Genomic DNA, 18,776 nt, shown 5'->3' on the forward strand with positions numbered 1-18,776 from the left:
CCGGTTGTGGTAGATCCATTGGATATTGTCCATTGCAACTTTCGCCTACCCTTGCGTAGTATCGTTGGAGTGGTACGCAATAATTTTCTTCGATCGGTTGTGAACGTGTTAGCTGAAAGCATTGCACTGTACTCTTCGCGACCTGGCTTTCCATTATCACGTATTGGTTAGGTATCTTGTCTGGCTAACCTTGCTGCTTCATTGCACGATCCAAACTGTCTTGAAACATACATCTGTGGTTCCGCATGTGTTTGTGATGACGTTTGTTCATCAAGAATTTCGAAACGTGTTTGTTGCTGTGCAGGCTGTCTGATTTCACGTATGTTACTTTCCGCCTGTGATTGGAATCGCAAATGCGCAATATCTTCATTAATTGCTTGTTTTTCCGGTGCTGTTACAGATACGGATGTGGTTGCAGACACTGTAATTGTTCGATCCTGTTCACTACGCTCTTCAATGGTTTGCAACAACTCTGTTCGCAATTTCTGAAACTGTCGCTTCATTTCCGCTTCTGTTTTGAATATGCGATTATTATATCTTTTCAGCGCTGCTTTTGTGATACGTTTGTGTAACACACTGTTTTCAACAACTTCACGCGCTGTACCTGCTGCTTGTCTAGTAATTACGTTTATCTGTTTCTTTCGTTTCTTGACTTCTCCCTGGGTATTGTTACGTCCTGAGTGTCATTACGCCATGCTTGTACGTCCACTTGTACCTTGTCAATGTCTGTTCTTAATTGATTGTGACCTGTTTTTAAGTTTCCTATCACTTCTCGAGATTCTTTTTCCTCGTCTTCAATATGACTTAAGTGTAACTGATTTTTTTGTTTTTTTTTTTTTTTTTTTTTTTGTTTTGTGGTTTCTGCATTCTGAATTTGAATTTGGTTCGCTATGTCTTTATTTTGCCTTGTCATGGTTTCCGTAATTTGTTGTAATAATTCTGCCAGATTTGTGAGTCCTCTTGCGTTTTCTTCCGACGTCCTACGCTCTGTGTTTTCGCCCGAGTGTTGGTTCGCAACCGATTGCATTGACCTCTGCTGTGACACGTTTCTGCTCGGATTTCTTGTACTCTGTGGTGAGGGAGCTCTGATTACTTGTACTATGGGTTCTACGTATTCAAGACGCAAGTTAGAATCCTCATCGCCTGTCTCACTACTTTCCTGCTCCTCTGTAGTATGCTGACCTACGTTTTCTGTGCCTTGGCGTACATTATCCTCGTTATGGTGCGTTATCTGTCCTATTTCTCGCAATATTGCATCGCCCGTTGTAATGACCTCTATTCTCTGTCCATTTTCATGCTGGGTCTCTACCTTAATTCGGTCAAGGTCTCGATCTGCCATTGCTAACTTTCCGAATCCCTTATTTTCTGTTTTAAAGGCAATTCACGCGCCCTACTTCGCGTCAACATGCGCTCATACGCTCTCACACGTTCATAAACTTTTTGTTCACACGACTTGACAAACAATTCACTTACTTGTTGGGTCAGAACCAACTTGTCAACGATGTATCCGCCACCTGTGCGTATGCATTAGAGAGAAAACTTAATTCTAACAATATTAAAATTCATAACTTAATTATGGTATTGTCTCTGCGAGACTCATTTCTATTGAATACTTTTACTATCTATCGCTGCAGCTACTGTTTCCGACTATGTATAGCTTTAGAAGAAAAAAAATTTTACTACGAAAATTTTTCAGCAGGTATTTTTCCGACCTAGTTAGGCATGTGGTCGACCTTCAATCATGGTATTTTACCATCCTGGCAGTGTCGCCATTTTCTAAACATTCATGGTGGTGTCGGTTTGTTCTATATCCTGTCTCCCTACCACTTTCGCGCAACGACGCTCTGAGCGTGTTTTTTAGGGAATTGACTAGTTTGAACCTGGGACCTTTTGCTGGTAAGGAGACGCCAGACCACACATGACATGTAGAATTCAGAAGAGTTCAGTGAGACTAGCGATGATATAACCAAATACTAAATGATCTCAGCGTCAGCTCCACTGCACTCCCTGTAAAAGAATCTTAATATTAACTAAATTTAGTGGAAGGGGTTCAAGGCTTTCCTATTTTTATTAGCTGGTAAAATAACGTCGAAAAAGCAGTTAAGTTTACCATTGGAAACTTATTCTACTCACAAAACATTGTTTATAAAATACACTATTGATAAAAGGAAGTGTTTTAATACAGGATGGTAAAAACCAACTGCGTTCAACAAAAATGTGAACGAATATTCCCTGAATGGGTTTCCAAGTTCTGCAATGGATCGAAGGATGACCTATGCCATATCACATCTATAATCTAGGTTTAAATTAAGTTTCACAACAGAGAAAAACTATCAAAATGGTCTACAGTGACCCTCAATTATCTTTAATAACTTATCTAACTTGTCGTAAATTACAGTGGCTGATGTGGCTTCTCAATAACTATATAACAGAAAAATCATCGAGTTTCAGATTTTTACTTCAAGTGGCAAATGTGAACACCATGAGCTTCAATTGACGATCGACACTAGTATTACGCAAAAAGGAGGTGTAACAGATGAGACATCTGCAGTTCTGAGTGAAGCTCTATGCGCTGTTATGCAGCGTCGCGTGCGTTCATTACCTTGTCGGTGTTCGTCTGGGGGGCTGCAGCCGACGCAGCAGCCATCCAGCTCTCCGTCTTGGAACTAACTTCTCCTAACTTCTCCTTACTACAATTTACCGAAGTTGGTTTAAAAAAAACTATCTGGCTGTGTTTTCATCTGACCAATCAGGGTCTCAATGTTAACCTTAAGCTCCGCCTACAAAAATTCTGTCTATCCAATGAGAAACGTTATACTTTTCGTGGTGGGGCAATGTTTTTAAAGTTTGCAACGTAACAGAGACACGAAAAAGTCTCACGCTAAAACCTGCAGCTGGTGTGGTCCTTCTAGCGTTATCGTAAGATCTATACTGTTTTTCTGGAGGGCTCTAGCTTTTAACATGGGCTGGGGGGTGGTCCTTGACGTAACAGTGACGAGAAAAAGTCTCACGCTAAAACTTACGAGTGGTGTGGTTTTAGCGGTAGGCTGGCGACGTGGGTGTCCAGTCCGTCCCTTATTGTACGGCCTTCTAGCTTAACACGGTTCTGCTCTCGGCTTCTGTTCTCGTTTCTCCCCTCGGAACTGCGTCTGTCTCACGGTGGGAAGGTATGACATGCATTTAGGCATTCTTGTGTTAGTCTGTGGTATTCCGTTTGCTCACTCGTTACTCGTATTACCTTGGTTAATTTAATGTCACGCTTTATTCAGAGCTATGTGACATACTGCTGGATTTGCTTATCATGTCAGGGTTTGTATGGAAGGTGTTGGATTTGCCTGACACCTTACATCCCTTTACAGTATATCTTTTTAAATTTCGTCCCTTTAAATCTAGAACTGGCTCTGTTACACTACTTGCACTAACACAAAAGAATGTAGGACAAAGTCTGTCGACGTCAAAGCGAACTACTTCGAATTAAGGAATTAAGATTTTTTTCACTTTTCCATGGAAGGTCAGAGAGCCTTTCCTTTTATAAAGCCGGAATGTGAAGAGCATTTGCAGAAGATGGTGCTATGAACCTGGCCATCCCCATCGAAAAAAAGAAAAACGCTAGAACGACGAGTGTTGTCACGCAATGCATATAAAAAACAGCTGCGAGGGAGGCTGCTGATTCTAGATGCAAATAAGACATCACAAGCCACAGAGAGATGATAGCCCGTCCGAAAAAGTATGTTATAGTCCGCACTTTCCAGTTTATGACAGAGGAAGATTCTGTAACATTTCTCCCTACTCCTTTGCCATTCGCAAATGGTGCACAAGCCTCTATATTAACCAGAGTTTTTCATATTTTCCTGCCATGATCTTTTCACTAGACTTATGTGAGGGTAAATGATTTGTTGCGTGACTCTCCTTGAAACGTACGATCTTAGAATTTCAACAGTAATCCTCTTCATGATGAACAACATGTCTTTTGTAACGTCTACCACTTACGTATGACGAGCACTCGTATAACGTTTTCGTGTTTACTAAAAGATCCAGTAACGAAACATGTCGCTCTTCGTTCGACCTTCTGTGTTTCTTTTGATAATCCAATACGGTAACGCTCCCAGACCGATGATCAATAGTCTAGAACCTGTGGCACGAGTATGCCGGACTTCTTTCGTAGAAAAATTCAAAAATGTTCAAATGTGTGTGAAACCTTATTGGACTGCTAATGTCTTCAGTCCCTAAGCTTACACACTACTTAACCTAAACTATCCTAAGGACAAACACACACCCCCATGCCCGAGGGAGGACTCGAACCTCCGCCGGGACCAGCCGCAGTAGAAGAATTACATTTCTCAAGATTATTCTTGGCATCTGCTTTTCCTGCAGCTAGTATTATGTGATCATTTCAATTTAGGTCGCCCCGGGCAGATAGTACAAGATATTTCACCGTTGTTTCTCTTTCTAGTGACTTATTGCTCAAATGTGTGTCAATTCCTAAGGCACCAAACTGCTGAGATCATCGATCCCTAGACTTATATACTACATAAACTAACTAAAACTACCTAAAACTAAAGACAACACACACACACACACGCACATACACACACACATGCCCGAGGGAGGATTCGAACTTCCGGTGGGAGTGGCCGCACGATTCGTGACATGGTTCCTCTAACCGCGCAGCAGTGATTTATTTCCAACACCGTAATCTTCTGCTTTCACGCAATACATTGCACTTAATTTACTGCCAGAAAGATCACAGTAATTAACGGAAAGTCATGAAGTCAAATAGAAGTAATGACTGGCGTTCTCCAAGGAAGTGGTGTAGCTCCTGTGCTGTCCCTATCTACGTAAAAGATTTAGGAGGCAATCTGAGCAGCCCTCTAAGATAGTTTGCAGATGATGCTGTATTCAGATGACCAAAAAAAAAAAAATCCAATACGATTTAGACAAGATATCAGTATGGCGAGAAAAATGACAATTGATTCTAAATAATGAAAACTGTGAAGTCATCCAGGTGAGTATTAAAAGGTGAGTATTAATTTCGGTTACATGGATAAATCATACAAATCTAAAGGCTGTGAATTCGACTGAGCACTTAGGTATTACAATTATGGATAATTTAAACTGGAACCATCACGTAGATAATTATGTGGGGAAAGCTAACCAAAGACTGTGATTTATTGGCAAAACAGAAAATGCAACAGGTCTACAAAAGAGGCTGCCTAAACTGCATTTGTCCGTCCTCTTCCGGAGTGTTGCTGCGTGGTGTGGGATCCGCATCAGATAGGGTTGACGGCGGACATCAAAAAAGTTCAACGAGAGGCAGTTTTATCGCAAAGCAGAGGGTGTCACGAATATGATGAGAGTTGGGGTGATATTCATTAACACAAAGACTTTTTCGTTACGGTAATAACCTTTTATGAAATTTAAATCGCCGACTTTCTCCTGCCAAGTACGAAAATATTTTGTTAGGGCACCCATAAACAGGGAGAAATGATGTTTGTTATAAAATAAATCAGAGCTCGCACGGAAAGATTTAGTGTTCGTTAATTTTTTGCGCGCTTTTGGACAGCGAAATGGTAGAGAGATAGCTTGAAGGTGGTTCGATGAACCCACTGCCGGCACTTGACTGTGAATCGCAGTGAAGTCACGTAATTGTAGATTTAGACGTTCAGGACCAAAAGTAACTCCTCGTGTCTGTCATCGATCTTGTGCAGGTCTGTAACCAATTCACTACAATTTGCCTGAGTTGCTACTTTCGTATATACAACAGCATCATCTGCGAACATCCTAACGGAACTTTCGGCAGTGTTCACCACATTGCCTATACCGTGAATTGTAAAGTGCCCGAACTTAGTTTGAGATCTGACGATTTCGTCCTGTTAACAACGACGTGCTGATTTACATCTGCTGTCAAGTCCTATCACGTACCTAGTCCGATCTTGGAATGTTTATTATTTTTATTAAAATGTAGAATTGTATCCAATAAATTCGTGGGTCAGTTTTTGTCTTTATTTCGGATCTTGTTACTGCACACATTTTCACCTCGTCGTGTACGGCCAGTGCGGCATGTACTCTGCTTACACCAAAAACATATTTTTCTCAAAACATTGGATTTCTTCAATTAACACGAATTTCCAAAATTCCCAGAAGGAAATCGGCCATCACTTACCTTTTTACTTACCGTATTCGGGAGAAAGACGCCATACTCTTCCACATCAAATTCCGCACATGTAACGACCTTTACTGTGGCATTTGAAATGTCTTCTTGAGTACGGGGTTCGTTCGTGTTTTGGCAGATCAGAGGGTGAACAGGTGCCTAGACTCGTACGCTGCTACACGTAACGTCCTTCACATAACCCCATGTGACCAAACTGCTTCTGCTGTTCCTGATCTATTAAGGGTTCTACAAGCAGCGCAGGGTAGGCGGAAACCACAGCTATTTCTTCCCTTGGACTGAAGCCTTCTTGTTGCAGAGCACTTTCTTGCCACAGGAAAACGCGTTTAAAATCTAGCTTGACGTCAGATGGTAATGTTCATTGCAAATCTTTTTCTAGTCTTAAGGCTATGTGCTGCAACCGTATAATTGTACATCAACTGTTTTTAATTGTACATCAAGTGTTTTGGGTCTTCCATCTGCTTTTTCCGTTCTATTCCCCCGCCGCTCTGTATCTTAAGGGTGCAGGTCCTGTGCTGGGCAATGCTTAGTTCTTTGGTAGTTGTGTTGGGCTAAGGCACATTTAACTAAGAGAACTGACTCGTTTAAAGCCACGTTCACACACAGCTGGCCGGAGAATCTGGGACTTTGTTCCCCATGTAGCACTCGTCAGATTTCTCAAGATGTTTCTGTAGCAGACTTTTCCTTGGCAATCTATACAGTGTGTTCTGAGACATAACTTCAACTACCTAAAACGCCCTCCATTGGACCGCCACATTAATGCCACCGCCTTGCATCTGAAACATATGGCTGACGATTCTTATAGATGTTGCAGAGAATCAGGGACAACATAATGCCTTGAGGCAATCCATTCTCCTGGGTCCTCGAGACCCTCTTCTGACCTTACAACGTTACATATGATCTTCTGCTCTGGAATGTACCTCTGAAACGTTTATCAGCCTGAAATTATTTACCATATCGTATAGTTCTAAGCCTTTTGATATTCACCGTATCGTATGGAGCACCTAGGTCTATAAAAGCTGCATCAGTGACGGCCACTACAGTGGCCACATCAGATACCAAACACAAAGAGCACCGGTATCGAAATAGTGGTAGCTAACTGTTCATAGGAATGTTCCTGGAATCAGCTCCCTTTACGAAAGCAGTCGCCGTCACACAATAGCAGCTCCTGTGACTCGTTTCAAACACAAGGGGGACAGCGCGGAAACACTGTATTAGCATGTGGAACGCATACCGGAAAGACACGACGCCACAGGAAGGGGGGCGTTTATAGCAACTAGCGGAGGCATTAGATATCGCGTCGATAGGAACGAGTCAGACTGCGAACCGCGAGTCCATAGTGTTACCAGTGAGGCCCCTAGACCCATGCGAACGCACGAAAAATATGATAAAATATTGTATACTCTGTCTTTTCCAAAGCTTAGCTGCAGTAGCCTAAGAGTATTTCCATGCACTTTAGAATATCTACATTCACATATCTGTGACAATTTTTGTATTAATTTGCGAATAAAATGAATTCCTGTTTGATTTGCATCACATCCTTGAGAACCATTTCTCGCAAAATCTGTACAATGAAAAGTAAATCTAAACACACAAGAATTTTGTGTGTAATATGTACTTTGTTTATGACATTTTGCTTACTAAAGACGGTCCTCTGGAACGAACAGTGTATCTATTTTATTATACAGTAATCTTATTTGCTATTCCAAGAATTGCAAATAAAACGCCTCACTACACTGATGTAAAATGTTTATACGTACTTTCGGCCCTTTATATTTCTTTCTTTCTTTCTTTCTTTCTTCTCGCTACTTTTCGTTGAACTCTAGTAGTCAGCCAGGTGATTACTGCAACTGCAGAGTAGAAACTGAAAACTTTCTAAGCGCCAGCTCTGATGTTAGGTGGGAGAATGAAAAAATACTTTATCTCGTTTGCATATAATTGATTTCTATCCAAAGATTACGAAAGTATTCTGATGCCACAGAATTATGATGCTCACCACAAAATACAATAAGAAATATTAGAAAGTAAATACTTTATTAAAACGTTCTAAGTGCCATACCACGAAACTGACTGTTCCAAGGTGCCAATATGAATTTTCTTAACATACCCGCAAACTAACTGTTTTACGTGCCAGTAACAAAATTTTTACAACTTGATTCATGCAAAGAAAAAAGCTGCAACCAGCCGCTGTTAATAACGCTTTTTGCTTACACAAATAACGACGTTACAGGTATCGAACGGACAGGTTCATCTTCATACGGCTGTTCACGTTTATATTAGATTTGTTCTTGTTTACAATAGTTGTTAGCTGTTTTTTCCTATAACTAATGTAAACAACAACTAAAATATATGCCTGAACAGCCATCTAAAGATGTACTTGTCGGTTCGAAACCGGTAATGGCACTATTTGTGTAAATAAATAGCATTATGAACAGTGGCTGGTTACTGTTTCCTTGTTTATAAGAAGCGGCTTGTATTTTGTACATAACCAGGGGCCAAAATTGTCAGTTTTCAACAAACTAGCAGGAATAAAGTTTTTGTTCCAAGTGACATTAATACTAAGTTCTACTAACGCATGTTTGAGAGACTTCCTGCAAGATTTGCACTTGGATGAGATATAAAGACATGTAACAGAGTACCGACAAAACAATAGCTTGAAAACGCATTCTTAAAGAAAATTGAACTTCGAGCGTTTTCCATTTCTACTTTTCAACTGATTATAAAGGATAGTAGGGAAAGGAAAACAGAAGTGAATGTGTTACATCATTTTAATTTAGTTGCCTGCAGCGCAGTACAAATGCACAAACTTAACAACATTATATAAACATTAAATATTTGCATTACTGTACAATGTTATGCATATTACTAAAGTTTCTATACAGTCTCACTAATTTGAGTTTGTGTTTTGGCCCAGACAACCAATACATCACAATTCGTGTGTTTCCAGCGACCATCAACTAGTTTCGTAAATAGCACCATAGAAGTACACACTGAACATTAGAAAAAAGGCACACAAATGAATGAAACTGGTGACTGTAGGAGTATTCTGTAGCACGCTGTATCGTGTCTCGCCCTTTTACACACATCCAATTGTATCTGAATACAGCTTTAGGAAATGTTCGCTGATCATAGTTCCTGCAGCTCGTATCATTTCGCGACAAAATTACTGCTACTGGAAAATGGTGAAGTTCTGCTGTAGACAGTAGGAAGCATTTGTGCTAAGTATCCGACATTCCTAACTTTAGGCACTGAACATAAGGCACTCCTGATATGCAGAGGACGCAATCTTATAAGGAGGAAGCAAAAAAGTATCAGGTGAATAAGATAAAGACAGAAACTAATAAGACTTCCCAGAAACCGCGTACCAATCAGGGGAAAAAATCACAACTTTGGCAAACTACGGGTACTGTGATTAACATAATAGAAACGTAAACTTGTAACCAACCGCAGTTGACGTATATGGTACGCTCAAACAGGAAGATTGTCTAGAGTTACAGGACTTTTAGTCAAACACAGGCTGATTAGCACACGCTTTCCTAGACTGGCACATTGGATTGCTTAACTCAGAACGAAACAGCTGTAGGTGCATCTGTACTTGCTTGTTGATGACGCATGCCGAGAATGCATTGGGCTGCCGGACCTACCAACGAACATACCACACAGCTGACTAAATTAAAAATTTCTCTTGTTAGCAGAACAGTGAAATGATACTAGTTCACTTTGTCAGTGCAACAGGATTTTCTCTCCGAGAAGGAGTGTCATTCCATCTACGATGAACAGAAAAAATTGAACTAGTAGCCTCGTGTTCACGGCGCATTAAACATACAAAAACAGAGGTGAGCTTAATGCTGAGCGAAAGGGAGCCATCTACAATGGTTCATTAGGGACCTGAACGGAGCCAGAAACGATCCTGACGGAATGTGTGGCCAGATATGAATCTTCTACACAATCGACAAGCGTTGTTTCCTTTTTTTGTTTGGCGCTGAAGAAGAAAGTTACGATTATGTGCAGTGTCTTGCATGTAAATAGGAGGTTTTTGTCATTATACTGATCTCGTAAATTCCGGGCAACAACTTGCGTCACGGACTGCCGGCATCAGAGAGTGAAGTTGCTCTGTTCTCCACAAGAGTGGGCTACGTACTAGGACGTATGCAAGAAATCGCGCCCTGTTTGCCAGTAGGTGCCGCGAAGTCGCTTTTGGGAGATACTGAGAATAAAGGGGAGTTTACTGACGAGAGGGATTAAGAAGAAATTCCTCCTCTGTGCAATTATGTGCGTGCCAGTGAATTTGAAACTAGCGATGAAGAAGAAAGTTACGATTATGTACAGTTTCTCGCATGTAAATAGGAGGTTTATACTGATCTCGTTAAGTTTTCGAACTCTGTTAAAAAAAATGGGATTCACCTCTCCGCAAAGTGCTTGGACAACAACGGAATTCCAATATCTCCAAACCTTTTTCTTTCTTTCTTTCTTTTTGCAAGCTACCTTTTTCATAAAATTAAGAGCGCAACAAATGAGTAAGCCACAGAGAGAATACAGACGGTCAATCCACTAATAAAACATTCTACGAGACTTACATAAAAGATGTTTATTCGCAAACAAATGAAGACTCAATTCGAAACGGAACTACATGACTGTTCCACCGAAGGTGTGCTGTAACGAATCCCATTCTTCCAGAATGTTTTCTTTCGTCTCCAATTTTTGCGGGTGTCCACTAATCCTGTTTCCTGCCACCCGCATGTTTCCCATCGCGGACGCTCCCCACCATCTTTGCCGTCTCGTATCCTTACCAAAGCGCTCCCCATAAAAACAGTCATCACCCAGTCCTCACTTGTTTCTCAAAATGAACGTATCTCATTTTTTCAACCGTCCCTACTTCCTGACAGACCCAGATCGTGAACCACAGTCATCAGCAACAACGCTAAACACCAGAGGCTTGTATCAGTTTGAATTTATGGAAACATCGAGTAATTCCATTTTTATTTTTTAAGAAAAACTTAAAGAAAACGATTGTTTCTTCTAAATTATTAAATTTCTTTTCAAGGCTCTCGGGCTCAAGGACAGATGAGCAGCCGCTCGTAGTACAGCCCACACTAGTACGGGGGTGAGGAGGTTGAAGCAACAATAAAAAAGTGCGTTTCCTCATTATCGGCTTACTGTCTATTCACACTTGACGGAACGGAACGTCGAAACGTCAACAATAGATTTCAAATGGCGGCACTCAGGCAGTGAACGGTACGGCCCAGCACGTCAAAGATTTCTCGGAAAGATGGTTTTGACGTTGGCGTCCTTGACCGATGGTGTTTTTGTCTGCCATCATCGGAACTTAACTTGTTCTCTCTACATCGCTGATATTATATCCGTGAATTTTGGGATTTTGTGTCTTGTTCGTCTTTATTTTACTGTTTTCTCTGTTTCCGTGATACACTGCAAAAGTTCTATGACGACACGGATATTTGTCCTAGGAATGTGCACCAAGAGACCATATACCTGAAGCGAAAAATGATTTAGATTTTAGAATACCTCGGCAAAGAAGACGTCCACCCTTTTTCAATAACAGTGAAAAGGCTCTGGTGAAGGAGCGAGTTATAGTTCCTTGCTTTGGCGTTATTTAGTTATTAGAAGGGAAACAAAAAAAAAAAAATCGGTAAGGTAAAAAGGCTATATGTATTGCCTTCTAAATATCGTCTGATGTACTTATATGCACATACCTTCCTAGCAAATAAATACAGATGACTTGAAATGGAGGAGGAGGAGGAGGAGATTAGTGTTTAACGTCCCGTCGACAACAAGGTCATTAGAGACGGAGCACAAGCTCGGATTAGGGAAGGATGGGGAAGGAAATCGGCCGTGCTCTTTCGAAGGAACCATCCCGGCATTTGCCTGAAGCGATTTAGGGAAATCACAGAAAACTTAAATCAGGATGGCCGGACGCAGGATTGAACTGTCGTCCTCCCGAATGCGAGTCCAGCGTGCCAACCACTGCGCTCGGTGACTTGAAATGTTTGGACGACACTTTTCCAATTGTTCCACTGTCTGCAGTTTACCATTCACCCTTTGTCAAGCACATTTATCACGAATTTTGCTTTAGCCTTTAATGTACTTTAACACTGTTAGCGACTTAATTCCGGTAAGGCATTTCGACTTTTCCTGTCGGATATGGTGTGTCATAAACTGACTTTCACCGTTCGGTACGCCATGTAATGTGCAGCCTAGTGTGAGGACGCCGCAATATGAGGGTAATGTCGCCTTCTGTTCCATTCCACTGAGTCCATTGTGAATCGCACTTTACTCGGCAGATGATTGAAAGGCACGTGGTCGAAATGTCGGTAGCAGTATTGGAGTTACTAGTGTTTGCACGTCGAAAATATAACGCGCTGTCAACACCTGTAGATGCACATAATTTACTCGTGTTTAACTCCCACAGCCCGTATCACAGTTGACCGTCGCTTGTGTTAGTAATGAGGACGTTCCACACATCCCCCTGTGTTCTCGACAGAGGCTTGCATAGGAAAGGTGAGATTGCACCGGGAGAGTGCCTGAGCGGTCTAGGGGTAGCACGGAATTGGGTGGGTTTGTTGTATGTGAGGGAGGCGTGGCGCCTAGGCGTCGCGCGGGACCGGCTGGTGGCGTCGGCGCGGCGTGGGCAGCGGCGACTTGGTGCGCGGGGGCGACGCGTCCCCCGAGACGGAGGCGGGGGCGGGGGCGGCGACGCCGTTGCGCAGCGGCGGCTGCGGCTTGGGCCCGCGGCCCGGGGGGCTGGCGGGCGGACCGAACGTCTTGAGCTGCGGGGGGCCGCCGGCCGCGGCCAGCGGCGGCAGCACGCGGAAGTAGATCTTGCTGTTGAGCTCCTGCGCCGAGGACTGCCGTGGCGGCGGCTGCGGCGACTCCCTGCGGCCGCCGCCGTCCAGGCTCCTCCTGGGGGAGGGCTCCCCCCTAACCGCCGGGCTAGGCCCGTTCGCCGCCTCGCTCGCCTCTTCTGCCTGCGGCTTGTCCCTCAGATCCTCTTCACTTATGTGCAGCACCGGCAGAGCATTTGAGAGCTTCGTCACTTCAGACTCCTCATCCGCCAAATCCGACTCCGTTATCTGGAGGACCGGCAAATCGCTCTTGTAATGCTTGGTCAGGTAGTCTTCGCGAAAGCTCGCTAGCGCCGATTTGGGGGATTCCAGTTCACCATCTTCCGTGGCACCGTCCACTAACGGCTCCTTTGCGTCAGCCTCCGTCGGTGGAACATCGCTCACAGTCACGTCTGCTCGTTCGGTAGCAGTCGCGGTCTCTACCTTTACGTCGACTTCTACGGTCGGGTTTCCCATTTCTACAGCTGTCACCGGTCGGTTTTGCCCTATTTCGTCCTCCGCGTCACGCTTCGTTTCTTGCGAGACTTCCGCTGCGTCAGTTGAGGTTGCGGTGGGTTCCTTATATTCGCGGATGGTCAGCGTCAACACTTGTGGCGTATTTGCCGCTGGAGCTTCCTCAGACACCAGTTTATCCGAGGGCGACTCTGGCGAGGAAGCAGCCTCGCCTTCTGCTGTAGTCAACTGCACAGTGTAGCTATTCCCCACTTTCTCTTCCGAAAGTTCTGTGATTTGTTGTTCTGTAAGTTCCACCGTCTTAGTGGAGAGCGGCACTGCTTCTGAAGGTGCAGGTCGTTCTGTCCCTTCAGCTGACACCGCCGCATCACTGCTGGGATGGTCTTCAGAGGTGTTTTCAGTCGGTGGCTGGATGGCCTCATCCCTCGGTTTACCTTCGACTCCAGCCTGCCTAGAAGCGTCAGCCCCCACCGACTCAGCGTCATCGACGGCCATGTCTTCACCCTCGGCCAGCGGGGCGACAGCCTCCCGGTCGGCCGGTCCCGCTGCAGAGACAGAAGTCTCCGAGTCGACCGCCACTGCTGCGGGGAAGCCACTACCTTCAGCACTAGCCGCGTCCTCCACTGCTGTCTGCTGTGTCAGGGAGACTTCCGTCACCGGACACTCTTCTGGGCTGCTCGCTGGAGGTGTAGGTGCTGCCACGGTCACCACCACTGTCGTGGTTTCTGTCACCTCTCCCGACGTCGGGGCAACCACCGCCACGCCCACTTCAGCCTGCTGCTCTGCGTTCTTCGTATCGCTTGTCTCCTGAAACAAAAATAAAGATCTACGTTAGGTTCAACTGCCGATATTCCCGAACAACTTCTCCAAGAAATACAAATTTATTCCCATACGTGCAACCTCCCCCCCCCCCCTCTCCCTCGAATGATCAAATAGAACTAATCTCAGATTTCTTTTTGGAGGAGTTCCGAATGCGAGTCCAGTGTGCTAACCATTACGCCAATATTTTTCGGGAAAAAATATTTGAGTAATGGTTAGCAAACTGGATCCGCATTCGGAATTCCTCCGAAAAATATCGATCCATCTACCAACTACCCGCCTAAAATCCAGGAAACCTATATGGGAAGACGAAGTCCTCAAATTCCCAGAAAGGTACGACATAGCAAGGGTATGGATGCAATACTGGTAGCTGAATAATCACCATCCTCTCATCACTGATTTTGATCCTTCGATACCGGCAGAAGGAATGCAAATGCCCAGAAGAACTTGGTGCAGACTTAATCGTGTGAGGACTAACCACGGCAGGTGTAAGACCATTCTCCACATATGGAAACTCACTGATGACCCACGATGCGACTGTGGTGCCTAGGAACAAAGAATCCCTCACCTGGTCTTCGAATGTCCTGCGAGGAGGTTTGAAGGAGAATGGAGGGATATCATGAATGCTACTCCACGTGCTGTTCAGTGGGTGACCTGTTTAGCTGTAGACAGGAGAATGGAGAGATATCATGAATGCTACTCCACGTGCTGTTCAGTGGGTGACCTGTTTAGATGTGGACTTATAATACCTGCAGCGGTTGTCTCCCTAATCTTTCGCATATTGTTGTTTGCAATCAATAATTTAATAATATATTAGTAATTCGTTTATTATGTTAATTAATAGTTTGTGTGGAATTTTACTCTGTAGATGCCATACGCTAAATAAATAAACCATTACGCCACCTCAATCGATCTGTGAAACACAGGCTGAATTACTTTGAAAAGTGGTTAATATCTGTTACAAACTAGTGGTTAGGTGCGAAGAACCAGTCCATAAAGCATTTGTATCCAGTGTTAACCTTGCAGTTATCGCAGTGTATTTTAACGTTTTTATTTGAAATTCCAACCACGCCAACAATCAGCAAACTATTGTCATATTTGAAACTACTGAATAATCAATGGGTATGTGATAACTGCTTGACAGCGTTCCTCGGATATATTCTCACGTTTTAGTGACACACACACACACACACACACACACACACACACACACACACACACACACACACACACACACGTTGTTGTATTTTAAATACAATGTAAGTCGCTTAAAAGAAAGCCATACAACATGTAAAGGCGACAACATGAGTGGGGAACTGTTAAGTGACGTCTCTGAATTGTATAATATCTCTGCTTTTGTCATGGAAGATGTTTTGTAACTTCTGTGATATAGAGTTCCGTGTAAATAAACTTGTATGCTACTTGGAGTTAAAAGCACACATTTTCTGCGGCCGAAAGCTGGTAAAATTCGACACAGACGGAAACGCTGGGAATCCGTGGGACGTCTACAATACTTCGAGGGAACTCACATACCGATTTCTAACGACTAAACGGCGAAATTTCTTCACGCGTAACATACAACGCACTCACTCAGGTACGTCATCTACGCATTACAATCTTCAGCTACTGCAATGTATCAGCTTATTGCGCTTATACTAGCTGCTGGAGTAATATTTGAGTAGAGGGTAGAGCTGACCCTGAGCGAGAAAGTTTACCGTTTACGCTTGTCAAGTGCTGCTACCTGTTAGCGAAGCTACAACTACGACTAAACGCGTGCTAAAATATTGAACTATCCAACCACCTTCCGTGTTAAGTTGAAACGTAAAAAATACTGAAGTAACAAACTGTCTTCCTTCAAACGTAAACTACGAACGCAGCGATTCAACGCCAAACGCCTTGTTAACCAAATAAATTCGTTTGACGCTTTCACGCTAAATACTGAGATAGAATAAGTTCGCAGTCGATTGCAGGAAACATTGGTTAGTGCTATCCAGGACTTATTTGACGACCTGGAATACAAATCCGAAGTCTTAGCGTGTGACTATACAAACTCTGAGAAGCAGGCGATCCTGACGGCAAATAGAGCACTGAAGGCACACTTAAGACATCATGGCCGACACGACGAGTTTTGGGGTTTCTTGTGGCAGTCATAGTGTTCGACTGCCGCTTATTAAATCTGCGCCATTTTCTAGTGACACAGAGCACTGAGCTCGTTTCTGAGAACAGTTCCAATCCTTTATCGATACAGATCCTAAATTGCCAACTGTCAACGAACTCGAGGAGAAACCAAGAGTTGGATAAAATGTATCACCGAACTGCAGCTGTTTATGAACAAACGTAGGAAATTTTATGAAGAGTTAGTTCCTTGTTCCATCGATCAAATTCACGAACATGTCAACGGAACACAGGACACTTGTAGCTGGCTATTTACAGTTTTATAATAACTAAATATCTCTAATCAAGAATTTCTCTATCGTATAGGAGTTGTTAAGAAGAAACATTTTTAGTCTACATTTTGAAACACCAGAACTCTTTATCACATAATTTATTTGCATGGGAAGATTGGCAAAGAGTTTTACAGGTATAAATTTCACCCATTTCTGTGACAAATTCAGTCTCATTAATATGTAACACATATCATTTATACCTCTATTGATGTACGTAAAAATATCTCGCTTACTTTCAAACTTGAATTGGTTGTTGATAAAAATTCTTAAGTGAATAACATTGCCAGCTGCTTAAAGAGATACATGCAAGAGGTATATGTGTCAGCTCCACACACAATTCTAATTACTTTCTTTTGTGCAAGGAATACTTTTGCTTAAGTGAAGATTTACACTATAATATTATTCCAGAATGCCAGTGAAAGAAAATATGCAAAACATGTTAACTTATTATATCATAGCAATTATTCTTGTGACAAAAGTAGCTACCGTTTTCGGAAGTCTACTATTTGGTTTCGCCAGTATAAGTTTTCATGATATGCACACCTAAGAAATTACAATTTTCTACCCTCTTTTATTACTTTTTGTTGGCAGATTATGTTAGTAGGAATTCCTTTTTTTTTTCAAAGTTTAACGCTAGCCCACTTGTGCAGAACTATTCAGTAACTTCAATAAAAAAAATCATTTGCTGTTTTTTCCGTTGCTGCTTCTTTGGTAGGTTTCACAACAATGCTTTTATCATCTACAAGTAGGGCTAACTATGCTTTCTGATTCTATTAAGATGGCAGATCATTAACATAAAGCTAGAACAGTAAGAGACTAATCATCGAACCGTCTGCTGCTCCCATTATAATTTCTCTCCATGCAGATGACGTGCCGCCCTCTTCGTGCTACTCGAACAGCCCTATGGTAGCTTTCTACATGCAGTTTATTTATGGAAACCTGGCATTTACAGAACTACATACTCCATAAAATCTTAACTTCCCTAATATAATATTATGACTGACACAATCAAATGCCTTTGATTAGTCGCAGGAGATCCTATTATGTGGTATCTTACCGATCAAGATTTTGTTATTTGCTCAGTAAATATATCAATAGCTGATTCATTAGACTGGCTAAGTGTCCCATTGCTTCACATGTGGATGACAGCCCTGCAGTTAATTACCGTCTCAAAAATTTTCGAAAACGATATAAGAAGTGACTCTGGGCGGTAGTTACTGACATTTGTACAGCCATCCTTTCTATACACAGGCCTAAGAATGGCTTTCTGGGAAACAGCCAGACTTAATGATGCATTACAGAAGTGATTAAGAATATTACATATTACAGGTCTACAACTTTTTAGTTTATTGTTGCAGATATTATCCACACCACACCAACTTTTACATTTTAGAGTCATGATGATAAACGTTATTTCAAATGATCAAATGTGTTCAATTTTTAAATCACTAAATTTCCTCTGCACTGGTTCTTCAGTGCACTGTTTTGCTTTGTCCTCTGAATTATTTGGACAAGTTTTCTCATGTATTTTTAAAAAAGTAATTATTAAAGATACCTGCTACACAAGAACTCTTTTAAAATAATCCCTTTCTCTTCAACAGAAATAAAGACACTTCCTATACCTTCTTCCCCTAACTGTCTTTTAATAATAATCCATACTGATTTGCTTTTGCCATCTGATCCGTCAATTTCAGACAAGCTGTACGTACTCCTGGATTTTTTATAACTTTCCTTACTATGTTATAGCACTGTTTACAATAGAAAAGTATTTCTGGGCCGTTACTTGTTATGGCTACCTTGTACACGTATTTTTTTCTTTGTGAAGAGAGAGTGATACTTTATTAATGATCCAATGTTTCTTCAACGACTTGAAATTATTTCATTTAACTCTGTTTTTAGGAAAACTACTTTCAAATACAAATACGAACTCATTAAGAAAAATGTTGAATTTTAGAGTTAGCATTAGGCTCGTTGTAAACTACACCCCCATCAACATTCTTTAACCTTAATTAAAATCTTCCGTAGTTT

General features: G+C 42.3%; 1 protein-coding gene across 2 annotated transcripts in view; it reads right to left on the reverse strand.

Annotated features, from left to right (window-relative positions):
* Positions 1 to 8,923: 8,923 nt before the first annotated feature.
* LOC126271976 (nascent polypeptide-associated complex subunit alpha, muscle-specific form-like) overlaps positions 8,924 to 18,776 on the reverse strand; it is a 339,313-nt gene continuing 329,460 nt past the window's right edge. For both annotated transcript variants that reach the window (XM_049974441.1, XM_049974440.1), the window contains exon 4: positions 8,924 to 14,289. In XM_049974441.1, coding sequence (XP_049830398.1) covers positions 12,772 to 14,289 — 1,518 coding nt within the window. In that variant the 3' untranslated portion in view covers positions 8,924 to 12,771. The remainder of the gene's footprint in view (positions 14,290 to 18,776) is intronic.

Source organism: Schistocerca gregaria, chromosome 5 (assembly GCF_023897955.1).
Source record: "Schistocerca gregaria isolate iqSchGreg1 chromosome 5, iqSchGreg1.2, whole genome shotgun sequence".
NCBI classification, from domain to species: Eukaryota; Metazoa; Arthropoda; class Insecta; order Orthoptera; family Acrididae; genus Schistocerca; species Schistocerca gregaria.